Below are 17,776 nucleotides of genomic sequence, written 5' to 3'. Positions count from 1 at the left end.
CAGCGAAAACAACCCAAGCCTATCCAACCTCTCTTCATAGCTTAAATGTTCCAACCCAGGCAACATCCTGGTGAATCGCCTCTGCACCCCCTCCAATGCAATCGCATCCTTCCTATAATGTGGCGACCAGAATTGCACACAGTACTCCAGCTGTGGCCTTACCAAAGTTCTGTACAACTCCAACATGACCTCCCTGCTTTTGTATTCTGTGCCTTGACTGATAAAGGCAAGTGTCCCATATGCCTTTTTCACCACCCTATTAACCTGCCCTTCTACCTTCGTAATTACAAACTGCTGGCTGGTCAAACAATATCGACTAAATTCCAAGTGAAAGCTCTGTCAATTCTGACACCATCCTCTACAGTGCCTGGAATGTGTTTTGGTGGCTAGGCCTCCAAATGGGCCTTGCTAGCTAATGCTAGACTACTTTCCGATACCTTTAGCAGTGATGTCAGAGCAACTTGAGAGAGTGCAGAAACTGCACGTTAGGGTGATATATTGGAACGTTACCCTTTCACCTCTGGAGCCTATTTGATTGCGGCTGAGCGAGGGAATCATTTCCCCCTGTCCATTCTGCTGAGAGCTGAAACTTCACTGGTTACAGTTCCAAGGGTAGTGATTCCCCTCACATTCCAGGGCTATAATTCATGTTTAACCTTATAGTCACAATGCAAATTAAATTTGCTGCAGTTGTTCAGTCCAATTAACTGAAATTGGATTTATTGCTGTGATTGGAAGACTTCCTGATCTAGCTTCTTCTAACAAGTGGATATTTTAATGTAAGTATAGATGCCAAGTTATTAAGCTGCACAGCCAATAGAAGCCAGGCCAAATTTTGTTCATACCCGATATTAACACAAGTATGCTCCCCTGCCTGGAGCCTGCATGCATGCTCATTCCAGCCTGGGTCTCTGAATAGTGATTAGAAGGAATAATAATCGCACTAAGATAAAGAATAATAACCCGTCTAAGAGCGAAGTCCAAAGTACGGAAAGTCCTCATCAGGGAACTCCTCTTTGCTGACGATGCTGCTTTAACATCTCACACTGAAGAGTGCCTGCAGAGTCTCATCGACAGGTTTGCGGCTGCCTGCAATGAATTTGGCCTAACCGTCAGCCTCAAGAAAACGAACATCATGGGGCAGGACGTCAGAAATGCTCCATCCATCAATATTGGCGACCACGCTCTGGAGGTGGTTCAAGAGTTCACCTACCTAGGCTCAACTATCACCAGTAACCTGTCTCTAGATGCAGAAATCAACAAGCGCATGGGAAAGGCTTCCACTGCTATGTCCAGACTGGCCAACAGAGTGTGGGAAAATGGCGCACTGACACTGAACACAAAAGTCCGAGTGTATCAGGCCTGTGTCCTCAGTACCTTGCTCTATGGCAGCGAGGCCTGGACAACGTATGTCAGCCAAGAGCGACGTCTCAATTCATTCCATCTTCGCTGCCTCTGGAGAATACTTGGCATCAGGTGGCAGGACCGTATCTCCAACACAGAAGTCCTCGAGGCGGCCAACATCCCCAGCATATACACACTACTGAGTCAGCGGCGCTTGAGGTAGCTTGGCCATGTGAGCCGCATGGAAGATGGCAGGATCCCCAAAGACACATTGTACAGCGAGCTCGCCACTGGTATCAGACACACCAGCCGTCCATGTCTCTGCTTTAAAGACGTCTGCAAACTCGACATGAAGTCCAGTGAAATTGATCACAGGTCGTGGGAGTCAGTTGCCAGCGTTCGCCAGAGCTGGCGGGCAGCCATAAAGATGGGGCTAAAGTGTGGCGAGTCGAAGAGACTTAGTAGTTGGCAGGAAAAAAGACAGAGGCGCAAGGGGAGAGCCAACTGTAACAGCCCCGACAAACAAATTTCTCTGCAGCACCTGTGGAAGAGCCTGTCACTCTAGAATTGGCCTTTATAGCCACTCCAGGTGCTGCTTCACAAACCACTGACCACCTCCGGGCGCTTATCCATTGTCTCTCAAGATAAGGAGGCCAAAGAAGCAGCTGCACAGCCAATAGAAGCCAGGCCAAATTTTGTTCATACCCGATATTAACACAAGTATGCTCCCCTGCCTGGAGCCTGCATGCATGCACATTCCAGCCTGGGTCTCTGAATAGTGATTAGAAGGAATAATAATCGCATTTTTTCCTCTTTTGTCCAGTCACAGAGGCCAGTTATAGCCCTTATACTCCCCTGGCTGCAATCAGGCAACTTATTACCATCTTGGGATATTTCCTGGTCTCAGTGGGCCCTGAGGGTCAGTGTAACAGCCCATAATACCCACTGGGTCTCAACTGACAGCCCAGCTGGGCAAAGATGTTGAAAGTTGAGCCAGAAAGTGTCACATTTAGCGCAGTCTGTATAAAGTTAGCTGGTCACCAAAAAGAACTGTTACCTGAAGTCAAGTTTAAAACATGTAGCCAAATATAAAAAGACTGACAGCCCATTGTTCCTGGTTATGGCCTCGCATTGCCCTGCCTCTGCCCCTGCTTCTGTCCAATATTCACTTTGATTTGCACTGCTGGTGAATTTAGCTGACAACTGCATCATGCAGGGATTAAAACTGTACCTTGGTTGCCAGTGGCTGCAACACACCCAAGACTGTCCTCTGTTTTTATTAAATAGTACTTGTTACGACTTTTGCTGTTTTCATATGGAATTTTTTTGATTAAGGAATTGTACTTTAATTCCTCTTATTTTTAGGATGCAAAAGAGATCTGTACAGTAAACGGATTCTGCCAGAGACCAGCCACTGTGCCACTGCAGCTCCTCCAGAAAGCCATTGTAAACCCCATCCAGGTACAGTAAAGTGCCATTCCTGTGTTCAGGAGTCTGGGAAGTGTCTGTGGATAATTTCCTCCATATCAGGTTTTAGCTGCTTGTCCTCTGAAGCTGGGGTATAGGGCATGTGGTCATAAAATAGAGGCATAGAGTACAAAAGCAAAGAAGTTATAAATCACTGGTTTGACCTCATTTCTGGAGGGGGCAAGTTCCACATCCTAACCGCTCTGGGTAAAGAAGTTTCTCCTGAATCCGCTATTGGATTTATTAGTGACTGTTATATTTATGACACTTAGTTTTTTTACTCCACCACGTGGAGATATTATCTCTCTACCCTATCAAACCCCTTCATAATTTAAGACCTCTATTAGGTCAGTCCTCAACCTTCTCCCCTCTAGAGAAAAAAGGCCCAGCCTGATCAATCTTTCCTGATATTTAAAATCTCTCCGTTCTGGTATCATCCTTGGAAAGAATTTCCAAAATCATATCAGGGATGGAGGACTTCAGTTATCTGGAGAAGTTTAGTTTAGTTTAGAGATACAGCACTGAAACAGGCCCTTCGGCCCACCGAGTCTGTGCCGACCATCAAACACCCATTTATACTAACCCTACACTACTTCCATATTCCTACCACATCCCCACCTGTCCCTATATCTCCCTACCACCTACCTATACTAGGGGAAATTTATAATGGCCAATTTACCTATCAACTTACAAGTCTTTGGCATGTGGGAGGAAACCGGAGCACCCGGAGGAAACCCACGCAGACACAGGGAGAACTTGCAAACTCCGCACAGGCAGTACCCAGAATTGAACCCAGGTCGCTGGAGCTGTGAGGCTGCGGTGCTAACCACTGCGCCACTGTGCTGGGATTGTTCTCATTGGAGCAGAGAAGATTAAGAGGAGATGTAATAGAGTTGTTCAAGATTGAGCAGTTTTGATCGAGTAACTAAAGGAAGAATGTTTCCCCTGGAAGCATGGTCAGTAACCAGAGGATTGGCAAAAAATCCAGAGAGAGATTGAGGAGAAATATTTTTACGCGGCAAGTTATCTGAAATGCATTGCCTGAAAGGGTGGCAGATTCAATAGTAACTTGTAAAAGACAATTGGATAAATACTTGAAATGGCAACATTTGCAAGGCTATGGGGAAAGAGCAGGGCAGTGGGACTAATTGGAGAGCTCTTCCAAAGAGCTAGCACAGGCACAATGGACTGAATGGGCTCCCTCTGTACTATATGATCTATAATAAATCTAGAGCATTTTGGTCTGTGTAATCACTCAGTACAACACTGGAAATTTCATCCTGTCTGGCACCATCTTGCCCTTTGAACAGGACCTCTGTGGATTGGGGTAATGATTTCTACATAACTCACTATTTGTTGTACTGATCACTTTTTGGAACAGATGTAAACCCTGAACATAATCATACACAATGACAGCTTACCAACATTCTCATATACTGTTTCACTTTGTCCCATCCACATACAGCACAGAAGGGGACCATTCGGCCCAACATGTCTGCTGGCTCTTGGCTAAAGCAATTGGAAGTTTTAATCCTCTGCACCGCGCTCTTTTCATAGCCCTAAATCTTCCTCTGCTTCAAATATCTACCCACTGTTCCCTTAAAATTTGCAATGGGTTTTGGCTCATTTATTCTGTGACAAAACAATCCATTCTCCTAACTGCTATCCTCACTCTTTAAGGTAATTTTAGTCTTTACCTGTTCACTGTCAAAACCCTTCCTAATTTGAAAGCCTCTGTTGAATACTTGCTGTCAAATTCACTGCATCACACTGACTGCTACAGTTAGTGCCCACTGCATCGTACTGACTGCTACTGATGACTGCTCACTCCACCAATGTACCATGTATGTACCATGTTTCCTGCCTTCCCTGTCTTGTGCGTAGTACCTCGCAGTGTGGAGCTTGAGCTGTATCTGTTGATCAGCCATGCCACTCTGGAGTGAGCATCAATTGGGAGCCTGTATAGGGCTCTGTTAATATCAGAGTTCTCATCTGACTAGGTGACGTGTATGAATTGTCGCAGTTGTTGGAGACCGTGTTTGTGCTATGTGCTTTCTGATCTCCGCATTCCTGACAGTTTTTGTTGCAGACGCCATTGATCCATGGCATCCAGTCATGATTCATTACGCACAGTAGGAGCCCATGTGTTGGTTCCTTTTATCAGGACTGGGATAATAAGGCCATCATACAGTCTGGTTGCATGTTGGATTCTTGTCTCTCACACATTCCTGTCGCGATCACATGCATTTCTGGCAATCTGTTTACCGGCATCTCATTCAGAAGCACCTGACAAGCTCCCACAATAGTTGAAATTGTCGACTGTCACTGTGCTTTTACTGTTCACAGTGGTGGGAACTGGAGGATTTGTAACTTCAGGCTGCTGCTCTTTGGTTGTCTGCTGATTGAGCTCAAGGCTGAATGATTTAAGCTCGTCTTTGTGGGTCCTCAGTGCCAGATTTATTATCTCTAGTATTACTGCAGGAATGGCAACTGCATAGCCCTGGCAAGGTTCCCAAACTAAAAGTGCCTAGCTGCCTTTTCTAAGAAGTACTCTGGTTAATTTCTTATTTTTTGACATAATTGTGTTCTCTTTTCCATTAAAGTTGGCCAGGAACTGGGAGCTGTGTTAAACCAGTATGGTTCTTGAAACAGGAGTTGGGAATCAGTCATGGTCCCGTTTGCTATAATGGGGGGGAAAATCCTTTAATTTAGGCATGGCTGCATTTTTCAAGTATTCATCACACACTGACTTTAGTTACTTTGATCATTTCCTCATGTTAAATGTTTTCTGTCTTTAGAAAAGCCCAGTGTCTGTGGCCACATCACAGGGATGTGTAATCTGTGAGTTTGCCATGCAGCAGATTGACAAACTTCTGCAGCTGAATAGAACTGAGGTGAGCACCTGAAACTTCTGACCAAAAAAAGAGATGTTGTAACTGTTTCCAACCTGGGGGAAGAGATGAAAGAAAGACTTGCATTTATATAGCTCCTTTCAAGACCACAAAGTATCTCAAATGACTTTACAGCCATTGAACATTGTAAGTGTGGGAAACACTTGTGGGAAAGGCAGCCGTCATTTATGCACAGCAAGCTCCCACAAACAGCAATGTCATAATGACCAGATAATCTGTTTCTGTGGTGTTGATTGAGGGATAAATATTAGCCAGGACACTGGTGGCAGGAGCGGGGGATGATGTAGGCTGGAAGAGTTGTACGGCTGCACGGAATTCTGCTTAATTAAATGAATATTGACATGTTTCTCACCTACAGGAGGCGATCATAGAGGCTGTGGAAAAAGTATGCTCCATTCTGCCAGCCACTGTCAAAGTTGAATGTGAAGACTTTGTCCAACAATATGGGAAGGCTGTAGTAGAGATTCTTGCACAGGAATTGGATCCTGCTTTTGTATGCACAGCGATTGGCCTCTGCAAGAGTGCAGAACGTGTGGTTGTTGGTACGTGGAATTTCTCTCTTCCATTGTGGTTAAGATACAAATAGATCACAATAGCCTTAGCCTTCCAGCCATCCCATGAGTTTTCCAACAGGATCTGGCTTAGAGAGAGCCTGAAGTGTGCTGAGGCTCCTGTCTTGCTGCACCCCACTTCGCCCACAGTCCTGGCAGCATTAGACCTGCGATCCATTTGTGAGGGGGCAAAGACAAACTCATTTACTCAGCTTTGGTGATGGATTTGAACCACCTGATAGATTGCAGCCTTCACATGTTAATGACCTTAGGGCATGAAATATTGCTACAGTCGGGTGCATCTAGGGCAGGCAGAATCTCCACCCACTGGAGGTGTGTTACAATTAAGAAGGTGGAAAGCCTAGGCTGGTTTTCATAAAGCCAAATCCCTTGTGGTTTTGCACTCGTGTGATCTTTTGTTACCAATATCTGAATTTCTCAAATGACAGCCCTTAACGTACTGTTCTGCTGTATATTGTGCATTGAATGTGAAGCCTTGAAGCAGTCAGGTGGTCAAAGTTCAAGCTTTTTCTGACTTTTGTGTAAAACAGTTCAGAATTGTTGGGTAATGTATATTTGTCATGTTATATTGAGCAATCTATCTCTGAAACAGTCACAAGAGGACATGGAACAAAGTGAAGCCTGAAACTGGAGGATTGGCTGGCAACTCATAGTTAGCACCACATTTATTATTTCATTATTCTGTTCAGTCTCACTGACTAAAATGGTAGATGCTTAAGTTTAGTCATGAAATTGAGGAGGATCAGCAGAGAAGTGAACAATTGCTCTGGTCTTCAACTGGACGATTGCACATTGGTATTGGTTATCCCAAGGCTGCAGTGTTATTCGTCTGGTTGTGTATGAATTTTTTTTTTTGAAGGAGCTTCCCTTTTAATGGGTGCCACCTCTAGTAAATATGGATTTGGTTTGTGTTCTGATGCATGTCTTTTCTAACCTCAGAGAAAATTAAACTAAAGCCACTGAAAGGGGGTGCTTTGTGTGAAGTCTGTAAGTCTATGGTACAGTATCTGGATTATGGACTAGAAAAGAATGCCACTGAAAAGGAGATCGAGGCTGCCCTGGACAAAATCTGTGGCTTGTTGCCAGATGCAATGCATGATCAGGTAAGAGACCAGCAAGGTTCCCAGCTTTACAATCTGAGAGAACCAATAATGTAACTCCAGGTTCTAGCCTGGCCAGCACAGGCAGGGTGGGTTGAATGGCAGCCTCCTGTGCTGTACATTCTATACAGGTGGGACATGGGGCTGTGTTATTCAGGGGCTTCCTGTTTAAGGGAGTGATGTTACCTGCTCATTGCCTGGCTTGTGATGATGTAGGCTGTGTGGAACCACAGTCTCCAGTGGCAGCCACTAGGATAGGGCTGCATGTTTGGTGACTGTCTTGTATTTCTGGGGAGAGCTGGAGGGCCAAGCAATGGGCAGATTTCACTTACTGTTTGCACCTCCCTTCAGCGTCTGTACTGGGCGTGTGGGGGGTGCATTTGTTGTTTGAAGAGATCACTGCTCAGGTCCTCCAGTTCCATCATGTCACTGAATGCATTTGGAGCTGTAACTGCATGAGATTCCCTGCAGTGTTTTAATGACTACCTGCTGCAACAACTGCTTTGTGTTTCAGTGTGACCAGCTGGTAGCTCAGTACAGGCGCATGTTACTGCAAGTTCTGTTGCAAGCTATGGACCCAGACTTTGTTTGCACAGTGAGTATGATTTAGCTTTCTTCTAATGAGTGCAGTCCTGCCATTTCTCTGTGCTATTGTGTGTAAGCTGCCATTTTGAAAAGCATTTGGATCTACTTCACAGTGGGTTTAGTGGATAGCATGAAACTGCCACCAGTTTAGCACATTTCAGCAGTGTCATTTGGAGTTTGCAGGATTGCTCAGAACTTACCTCCCTGATCCTTGTGGCAATACAGGCCTCTGCTCAGTCCTGATCTTTTAACCTGGCTCTGACCTGTCTACTGATTCCTGGTCCTGTCTATCAAAAACAGAATTGGGGCAGAAATTCAATTTAAACAGCAATGCCTGTTAATGTCATCTAGTCTTTAAAAATACTGGATCAACACTCAGCTGTACAGTGAGAAAATATTCACTCATCAATAAGACATCTCAATGCGTCTGTTTGTAATTTTACAATTACGCTTAATTGCAATTAAAACAATTAAATTACTATTATTCCTCTTTATCCTTCGCCTCATCTTGTTTCTTAATAGTCTAAACAGATGTAATAGATATGCACAGCCATACTACACTTGGCCTTCACTCCCCATGTGCTACCCACATGTAGAATGGCAACTGCTTACATAAACTTATCACACTAGTTACACAAAGGGGCAAGTCAGTTTTAGCACCCTCTATTTTAGCAGCACTATAATACATTGTGTGGCACAGAACCAGTCGTTGTGAACAATGTTCCCTCTAAATTGCACGGCTGCACAGCAACCCAAAAGTTCCCTTTAAGTTACTGAGCATGTGCACCCATCCAAAAAAATTTAAAGGGTCCGTGCACTTAAACCACCCACACACTCCAAATAAAAATTAGAGGATATGTTGATTGTGAATCAGTCATACAAAAGCAAAGTACTGCAGATGGACAAAATCTGAAATCAAAAGAAAATGCTGGAAGTACTCAGCAGTTCAGGCAGCATCTGTGGAGAAACTAGTTAACATTTCATGTCGATGTTATTGCAAAAGGTCACAGACCTGAAATGTTAACTGTTTCTCTCTCCACAGTTACTGCCAGACCTGCAGTATTTTCTGATTTTATTGTGAAACAGTATTTTGCTGTGAGCAGCACCATGGAAAAGCCAGTCGTGAGGAGGAGTGTGTCTGACCGGGGTGGGGGGGGGGATAAAATTCTATTTTTCTTGCTGTTCCGTCAGGTATAGCAATAGCTGTAAATTCAGTGAACTCGGGATTAGGGAATAATGAGAAAGACTTTTCAAATGAACCACTGGCTTTTAGTGCAGCACACCTATAGGGATTTCTTGGATCTTGCAGTTACATCTGTCTGTACCTAATTCCTTTTTTCCATGAACAGAAAATTGGAGCTTGCACAAGTGCAAAAAAGGAACTCTTGGGAGCAAATAAATGTGTCTGGGGTCCATCGTACTGGTGTAAGAACATGGATACTGCAGATGAGTGCAATGTAAGTACCTGCACTGTACCAGCATTGCAAAAACTGTTGCACTGTGGATATGCTTTGAGATATTTGTATAAGATGTGGTGGATGAGAGGTTCCACAGTGACTCAGAAGGTTCACATTCTGATCCTGGCTATGTATTGAGCTGAGAGATGTTGCCCGTGTTGCAGTCCCAGGTGGCCTCCTCATTCCAGGGCTAGAGAGGCAGAAATCGCACTCTGTTCCCTTGCTGAAAAGTATGGGCTTTGATAGGATTGAGTTTGCTCTGATATCCTTCACTGCTGATGAAATCTCACCCCTCAGTTCAGTGTTTCCAGCAGAGGGAGACTGTGTATCAGACACAGATTGTAGCTATCATACTTGGCTTAGCTTAGCACTCTGACATCTGTTAGAAGTTCAAGTCCCACTCCAATAATCTCACAATCCATCTGACAATCCTGCTACACTGTCAGATGAGATGTTAAATCTCAGATGGACATTTCTGACAGTGCAGCACTCCCTTAGTACTGCATTGAAGTGACAGCCTAGATTATGAGCTCAAGTCTCTGAAGGGGGACTTCACCCCACAACCTTCTGACTCTTGGGTGAGATTGTTACCCACTGACCACAGCTGACATCTTACATTTGTATATTCAAATAGTTCCAGAGAGTTGCATCATATTTTGAGGTGGTTTGGAAGCAGTCAGAGTAACAGCAGTATCTTCGATGCAAGTGTCAAAAAATCCATGAAATTTGCCGATGCTCTTCTTTGGATCTGAATTGGCTGTGCTTAATGGATGTAATTTTAAATACTGATCTTGAATTGTATGGATTACAAAGGTTGACAAACACATGAATAGGAAGGGAATAGAGGGATATGGGCCCTGGAAGTGCAGAAGATTTTAGTTTAGGCAGGCTTGGAGGGCCGAATGGCCTGTTCTTCTGCTGTACTGTTCTTTGTTTACCCACAGCCTACGAAAGACTATAGTTGCATTATAATGAAAAATCAAAGTGAAGGATTCATTAAGACAAGAGGACCTGCTCCAAATTAACTGGATCAAAGTTTTTCTTTTATTGTCAAGACGTGGGCATCGCTGGCAAGCCAGCATATATTACCCATCCCTAGTTGTCCTTGAGAAGGCAGCAATGAACCACTTCAGTCCATGTGATGAAGGTGCTCCCACAGTGCTGTTAGGTAGGGGTTTTCAGGAATTGGACCCAGCGCGGCTGAAGGAAAAGTGGTATAGGAAGAACCTAGAAGTGATGGATGATCCCATGTGCCTGCTGCCCTTGTCCTCCTAAGTGGTAGAGGTTGCAGATTTGGAAGGTGCTGCTGAAGAAGCCTTGGCAAGATGCTGTAGTGCATCCTGTAGATAGTACACACCAGGCCTACCTAAATATGAGGTGCCAACCTGGTGAAGCTACAACACAAGAATCATGCATGCTAAGTGGCAGCATGCCAGAGATAACATGTTATATCCCATAACCAATGTATGAGATCAAAGCTCTGCAGACCTGCCACATAAATTAACCCACAAACCGGAGGAGGAGGCTCCAAAACATTCCCATCCTTAATGATGGGGGAGCCCAGCACGTCAATGCAAAAGACAAGGTTGAAGCATTTGCAACCATTTTCAGCCAGAAGTGCTGAGTGGATGATCCATCTTGGCCTCCTCCTGAGGTCCCCACATCATACATGCCGGTCTTCAAACAATTCAGTTCACTCCCCAAACAATCAAATTGTTTGAATACGGGTATCTGTGGTGGTGGGCTAGGAGGCAGAGATGAATTATCAACTTGACTCTTCTGGCTGAAGAAGGTTGCAAATGGTCTGTGGGGTGAGAGCTGAGCAGTGAGATTTGTCTTTTTGATCCTGCTAACCAAGCCATGAAGCACAATGGGCTGAATGACCTACTATAAATTTCTATGGTTCAAGAATTAAATTCTTTGTGTACTTTAGATTTGTGTCAAAAGCTATTGTGGAACAAGGGGAGGTTTGTAATTTGTCTGCAATTAAGGCATGGCCTAGTGTAGGACAAAGTTTTGCTGGCTACAGATCCACGTGCAGTTCCACGTCTGTGCGCTTAATTGATCTCACTTAGGCAGTAGGTTCGATCACGGTGTGTCTGTCTTAGAAAGGGAGAACGCAACATAGTTTCTCCTCCTGATTTCTATCCAGTGATTCCTGTTCTGTTGGGAAGTGTGCATGTGTAGACATTGGGGACAGCAGGGTTAGACTCAGCTGCGATGCTACCCGTGGTTGAGTCGCCTTTTGACATTGCTGCCATCTTGGTTGAAATATGGAAGCGTGTAATTGTGTGGAACTGTAATTATGGGTGACTTCAATCTGCATAGAGATTGGGCAAATCAAATTAGTCACAATACCGTAGAGGAGGAATTCTTGGAGTGTATATGGGATGGTTTTCGGGGTTAATGCGTTGAACCATCTAGAGAACAGGCCATCCTAGACTGGGTTTTGTGTAATGAGAGAGGAATAACTGACAGTCTAGTTGTGCGAGACCCCTTGGGGACGAGCGACCATAATATGATAGAATTCTTCATCAAGATGGAGAGTGACGTAGTTGATTCTGAGTCAAGGGTCCTGAATCTTAGTAAAGGAAACTACGAAGGTATTGGGCCCGATTGGGAAATGTTACTTAAAGGGATGACGGTGATAGGTAATTGCAGACTTTTAAAGAGCGCATGGATGAACTGCAACAATTGTTTGTCCCTGTGTGGCGCAAAAGTTAAACGGGCAAGGTAGCCAAACCATGGCTTACAAGGAAAATTAGAGATAGCATTAGATCCAAGAAAGAGGCATATAAATTTGCCAGGAGAAACAACAGACCTGAGGATTGGGAGCAGTTTAGAATTCAGGAAAGGAAGTCCAAGGGATTGATAAAGAAGGGGAAAATAGAGTACGAGAGCAAGCTTGCGGGGAACATAAAAACTGACTGTAAAAGTTTCTATAGGTACGTGAAGAGAAAAAGATTGGTGAAGACAAATGTAGGTCCCTTACAGTCAGAAACGGGAATTTATTATGGGGAACAAAGAAATGGCTGACCAACTAAATGCATACTTTGGTTCTGTCTTCACAAAGGAGGAAACAAATATCATACCAGAAATGTTGGGGAACACAGGGCTTAGTGAGAGGGAGGAACTGAAGGAAACCAGTATTAGTAGAGAAATGGTGTTGGGGAGATTGATGGGATTGAAGGCCATGAAATCCCCAGGCCCTGATGGTCTGCATCCCAGAGTACTTAAGGAAGTGGCCCTAGAAATAGTGGATGCACTGGTGGTCATCTTCCAAGATTCTATAGACTGGAATAGTTGCTACAGATTGGAGGGTTGCTGATGTAACTCCACTATTTAAAAAGGAGGGTAGAGAGAAAGCAGGGAATTGTAGACCAGTCAGCCTGATGTCGGCAGTGGGGAAAATCCTAGAGTCCATTATCAAAGATTTTATAGCAGAGCATAGTGGTAGAATCGGACAGAGTCAGCGTGGATTTACGAAAGGGAATTCATGCTTGACAAATCTACTGGAATTCTTCGAGGATGTAACGAGTAGAGTTGATGAGGGGGAGCCAGTGGATGTGGTTTATTTGGACTTTCAGAAGGCTTTTGACAAAGTCCCACATAAGAGATTAGCGTGTAAAATTAAAGCGCATGAGATTGGGGGTAGTGTATTGCAATGGATAGAAAATTGGTTGGCGGACAGGAAACAAAGAGTAGGGATAAATGGGTCTTTTTCCGAATGGCAGGCAGTGACTAGTGGGGTAGCGCAGGGATCAGTGCTAGGACCCCAGCTATTCACAATATATATTAATGATTTAGATGAGGGAACTAAATGTAATATCTCCAGGTTTGCAGATGACACAAAACTGGGTGGGAGGGTGAGTTGTGAGGAGGATGCAGAGAGGCTTCAGGGTGATTTGGACAAGTTGAGTGAGTGGGCAAATGCATGGTAGATGCAGTATAATGTGGATAAATGTGAGGTTATCCACTTTGGTAGCAAAAACAGGAAGGCAGATTAATATGTGGCTGTAAAATGAGTGAGGGGAATATGCAGCGAGATCTGAGTGTTCTCGTACACCAAAGAAAGAACAAAGAAAATTACAGCACAGGAACAGGCCCTTCGGCCCTCCAAGCCTACGCCGATCCAAATCCTCTATCTAAACCTGTCGCCTATTTTCTAAGGGTCTGTATCTCTTTCCTTCCTGCCCATTCATGTATCTGTCTAGATACATCTTAAAAGACGCTATCGTGCCCGCGTCTACCACCTCCACTGGCAATGCGTTCCAGGCACCCACCACCCTCTGCGTAAAGAACTTTCCACGCATATCCCCCCTAAACTTTTCCCCTTTCACTTTGAACTCGTGTCCCCTTGTAATTGAATCCCCCACTCTGGGGGAAAAAGCTTCTTGCTATCCACCCTGTCTATACCTCTCATGATTTTGTACACCTCAATCAGGTCCCCCCTCAACCTCCGTCTTTCTAATGAAAATAATCCTAATCTACTCAACCTCTCTTCATAGCTAGCGCCCTCCATACCAGGCAACATCCTGGTGAACCTCCTCTGCACCCTCTCCAAAGCATCCACATCCTTTGGTAATGTGGCGACCATAACTGCACGCAGTATTTCAAATGTGGCCGAACCAAAGTCCTATACAACTGTAACATGACCTGCCAACTCTTGTACTCAATACCCCGTCCGATGAAGGAAAGCATGCCGTATGCCTTCTTTACCACTCTATTGACCTGCGTTGCCACCTTCAGGGAACAATGGACCTGAACACCCAAATCTCTCTGTACATTAATTTTCCCCAGGACTTTTCCATTTACTGTATAGTTCACTCTTGAATTGGATCTTCCAAAATGCATCACCTCGCATTTGCCCTGATTTGAACTCCATCTGCCATTTCTCTGCCCAACTCTCCAGTCTATCTATATTCTGCTGTATTCTCTGACAGTCCCCTTCACTATCTGCTACTCCACCAATCTTAGTGTCGTCTGCAAACTTGCTAATCAGACCACCTATACTTTCCTCCAAATCATTTATGTATATCACAAACAACAGTGGTCCCAGCACGGATCCCTGTGGAACACCACTGGTCACACGTCTCCATTTTGAGAAACTCCCTTCCTGTTTCCCAGCCAGTTCTTTATCCATCTAGCTAGTACACCCTGGATCCCATGCGACTTCACTTTCTCCATCAGCCTACCATGGGGAACCTTATCAAACGCCTTACTGAAGTCCATGTATATGACATCTACAGCCCTTCCCTCATCAATCAACTTTGTCACTTACTCAAAGAATTCTATTAAGTTGGTAAGACATGACCTTCCCTGCACAAAACCATGTTTCCTATCACTGATAAGCCCATTTTCTTCCAAATGGGAATAGATCCTATCCCTCAGTAGCTTCTCCAGCAGTTTCCCTACCACTGACGTCAGGCTCACCGGTCTATAATTATCTGGATTTTCCCTGCTACCCTTCTTAAACAAGGGGACAACATTTGCAATTCTCCAGTGCTCCGGGACCTCACCCGTGTTTAAGGATGCTGCAAAGATATCTGTTAAGGCCCCAGCTATTTCCTCTCTCGCCTCCCTCAGTAACCTGGGATAGATCCCATCAGGACCTGGGGACTTGTCCACCTTAATGCCTTTTAGAATAGCCAACACTTCCTCCCTCCTTATGCCGATTTGACCTAGAGTAATCAAACATTTGTCCGTAACCTCAACATCCGTCATGTCCCTCTCCTCGGTGAATACCGATGCAAAGTACTCGTTTAGAATCTCACCCATTTTCTCTGACTCCACGCATAACTTTCCTCCTTTGTCCTTGAGTGGGCCAATCCTTTCTCTAGTTACCCTCTTGCTCCTTGTATATGAATAAAAGGCTTTGGGATTTTCCTTAACCCTGTTTGCTAAAGATATTTCATGACCCCTTTTAGCCCTCTTAATTCCTCGTTTCAGATTGCGCCTACAATCCCGATATTCTTTCAAAGCTTCGTCTTTCTTCAGCCGCCTAGACCTTATGTATGCTTCCTTTTTCCTCTTAGCCAGTCTCAATTTCACCAGTCATCCATGGTTCCCTAATCTTGCCATTTCTACCCCTCATTTTCACAGGAACATGTCTCTCCTGCACGCTAATCAACCTCTCTTTAAAAGCCTCCCACATATCAAATGTGGATTTACCTTCAAACAGCTGCTCCCAATCTACATTCCCCAGCTCCTGCTGAATTTTGGTATAAAAAGAGTTGGTCTTCCCCCAATTTAGCACTCTTCCTTTAGGACCACTCTCGTCTTTGTCCATGAGTATTCTAAAACTTACGGAATTGTGATCACTATTCCCAAAGTAGTCCCCTACTGAAACGTCAACCACCTGGCCCGGCTCATTCCCCAACACCAGGTCCAGTATGGCCCCTTCCCGAGTAGAACTATTTACATACTGCTCGAGAAAACCCTCTTGGATGCTCCTTACAAATTCTGCTCCTTACAAATTCTGCTCCATCTAGACCTCTAACACTAAGTGAATCCCAGTCAATGTTGGGAAAATTAAAATCTCCTATCACCACCACCCTGTTGCTCCTACATCTTTCCATAATCTGTTTACATATTTGTACCTCTATCTCACGCTCGCTGTGGGAGGCCTGGAGTACAGCCCCAACATTGTTACCGCACCCTTCCTATTTCTGAGTTCTGCCCATATTGCCTCACAGCTCGAGACCTCCATAGTGCCTTCCTTCAGCACAGCTGTGATATCCTCTTTGACCAGTAATGCAACTCCTCCACCCCTTTTACCTCCCTCTCTATCCCACCTGAAGCATCAGTATCCTGGGATATTTAGTTGCCAATCATGCCCTTCCCTTAACCAAGTCTCAGTAATAGCAATAACATCATACTCCCAGGTACTAATCCAAGCCCTAAGTTCATCTGCCTTACCTACTACACTTCTTGCATTAAAACAAATACACCTCAGACCACCAGTCCCTTTGCTTTCATCATCTGCTCCCTGCCTACTCTTCCCCTTAGTCACGCTGACTTCATTATCTAGTTCCTTAGTTACTACCTCCTTACTCTCCACTGACCTCATTTGGTTCCCATCCCCCTGCCACATTAGTTTAAACCCTCCCCAACACCGTTAGCAAAAGCACCCCCAAGGACATTGGTTCCAGTCCGGCCCAGGTGTAGACCGTCCAATTTGTAATAGTCCCACCTCCCCCAGGTCCCAATGTCCCAAAAATCTGAACCCCTCCCTCCTGCACCACCTCTCAAGCCATGCATTCATCCTGACTATTCTTTCATTTCTACTCTGACTATCACGTGGCACTGGTAGCAATCCTGAGATTACTACCTCTGAGGTCCTACTTTTTTAACTTGGCTCCTAACTCCCTAAATTCTGCTTGTCGGACCTCATCCCGTTTTTTACCTATATCATTGGTGCCTATGGGCACAACGACAACTGGCTGTTCACCCTCCCCTTTCAGAATGTTCTGCAGCCGATCTGAGACATCCCTGACCCATGCACCTGGGAGGCAACATACCATTCGGGAGTCTCGTTTTCGACCACAGAACCGCCTTTCTACTCCCCTTACAATCTAATACCCTATGACTATAGCCCTTCCACTCTTTTTCCCGCCCTTCTGAACAGCAGAGCCAGCCACGGTGCCATGAACCTGGCTACTGCTGCCTTCCCCTGGTGAGCCATCTCCCTCAACAGTATCCAAAACGGTATACCTGTTGTGAAGGGAGATGACCGCAGGGGACACCTGCGCTGCCTTCCTGCTCTTTCTCTGCCTTTTGGTCACCCATTCCCTTTCTCCCTCAGCAATCCTAATCTGCACTGTGACCAATTCGCTAAACGTGCTATCCACTACCTCCTCAGCATCGCGGATGCTCCAAAGTGAGTCCATCCGCAGCTTGAGAGCCGTCATGCGGTCTAACAAGAGCTGCAGCTGGACACACTTCCTGCACGTGAAGGAGTCAGGGACATCAGCCGTGTCCCTGAGCTCCCACATTGAGCAGGAGGAGCATAACACGGGTCTGAGATCTCCTGCCATTTTTAATCTTAAGTTTAAACTTAGTTAAATGAAAAAGGAATGAAAAGTTTTTAACCAACTAATAAAAAAAAGAGAAATAGAAAAAGCCTTACCTTATCTACACACCACCGAGTCCTTTTTTTTTGGTTAGAGGAGGAAGGCGGGTGGGAGACACTACAGGTGTAGTGTCTCGGGTTCAGAAACGGCCCAAATATATAGGGTTTTACTTACCCAGCAGCCCCCTGGTCTCCGCCGAAAACAAAAAGAAATTAAGTTTACACCAGTCGCTGAAGGTAAGCATGCAGGTGCAACAGGCGGCAAAAA

The 17,776-nt window shown here is 44.9% G+C and overlaps 1 protein-coding gene across 1 annotated transcript in view; it reads left to right on the top strand.

The window, feature by feature from the left end:
• Positions 1-17,776, top strand: part of psap (prosaposin) — a 61,793-nt gene that overhangs the window by 42,186 nt on the left and 1,831 nt on the right. The window contains exons 8-13 of the mRNA XM_068020270.1: positions 2,710-2,805; positions 5,610-5,705; positions 6,082-6,265; positions 7,235-7,398; positions 7,910-7,990; positions 9,330-9,437. Of these exons, the coding sequence (XP_067876371.1) occupies positions 2,710-2,805; positions 5,610-5,705; positions 6,082-6,265; positions 7,235-7,398; positions 7,910-7,990; positions 9,330-9,437 (729 nt within the window). The remainder of the gene's footprint in view (positions 1-2,709; positions 2,806-5,609; positions 5,706-6,081; positions 6,266-7,234; positions 7,399-7,909; positions 7,991-9,329; positions 9,438-17,776) is intronic.

The sequence above is a fragment of the Heterodontus francisci genome, chromosome 42 (genome assembly GCF_036365525.1).
Source record: "Heterodontus francisci isolate sHetFra1 chromosome 42, sHetFra1.hap1, whole genome shotgun sequence".
NCBI lineage: Eukaryota > Metazoa > Chordata > Chondrichthyes > Heterodontiformes > Heterodontidae > Heterodontus > Heterodontus francisci.
The sequence above is the reverse complement of the archived record's forward strand: the minus strand, read 5'-3'. Positions and strand labels throughout refer to the sequence as shown.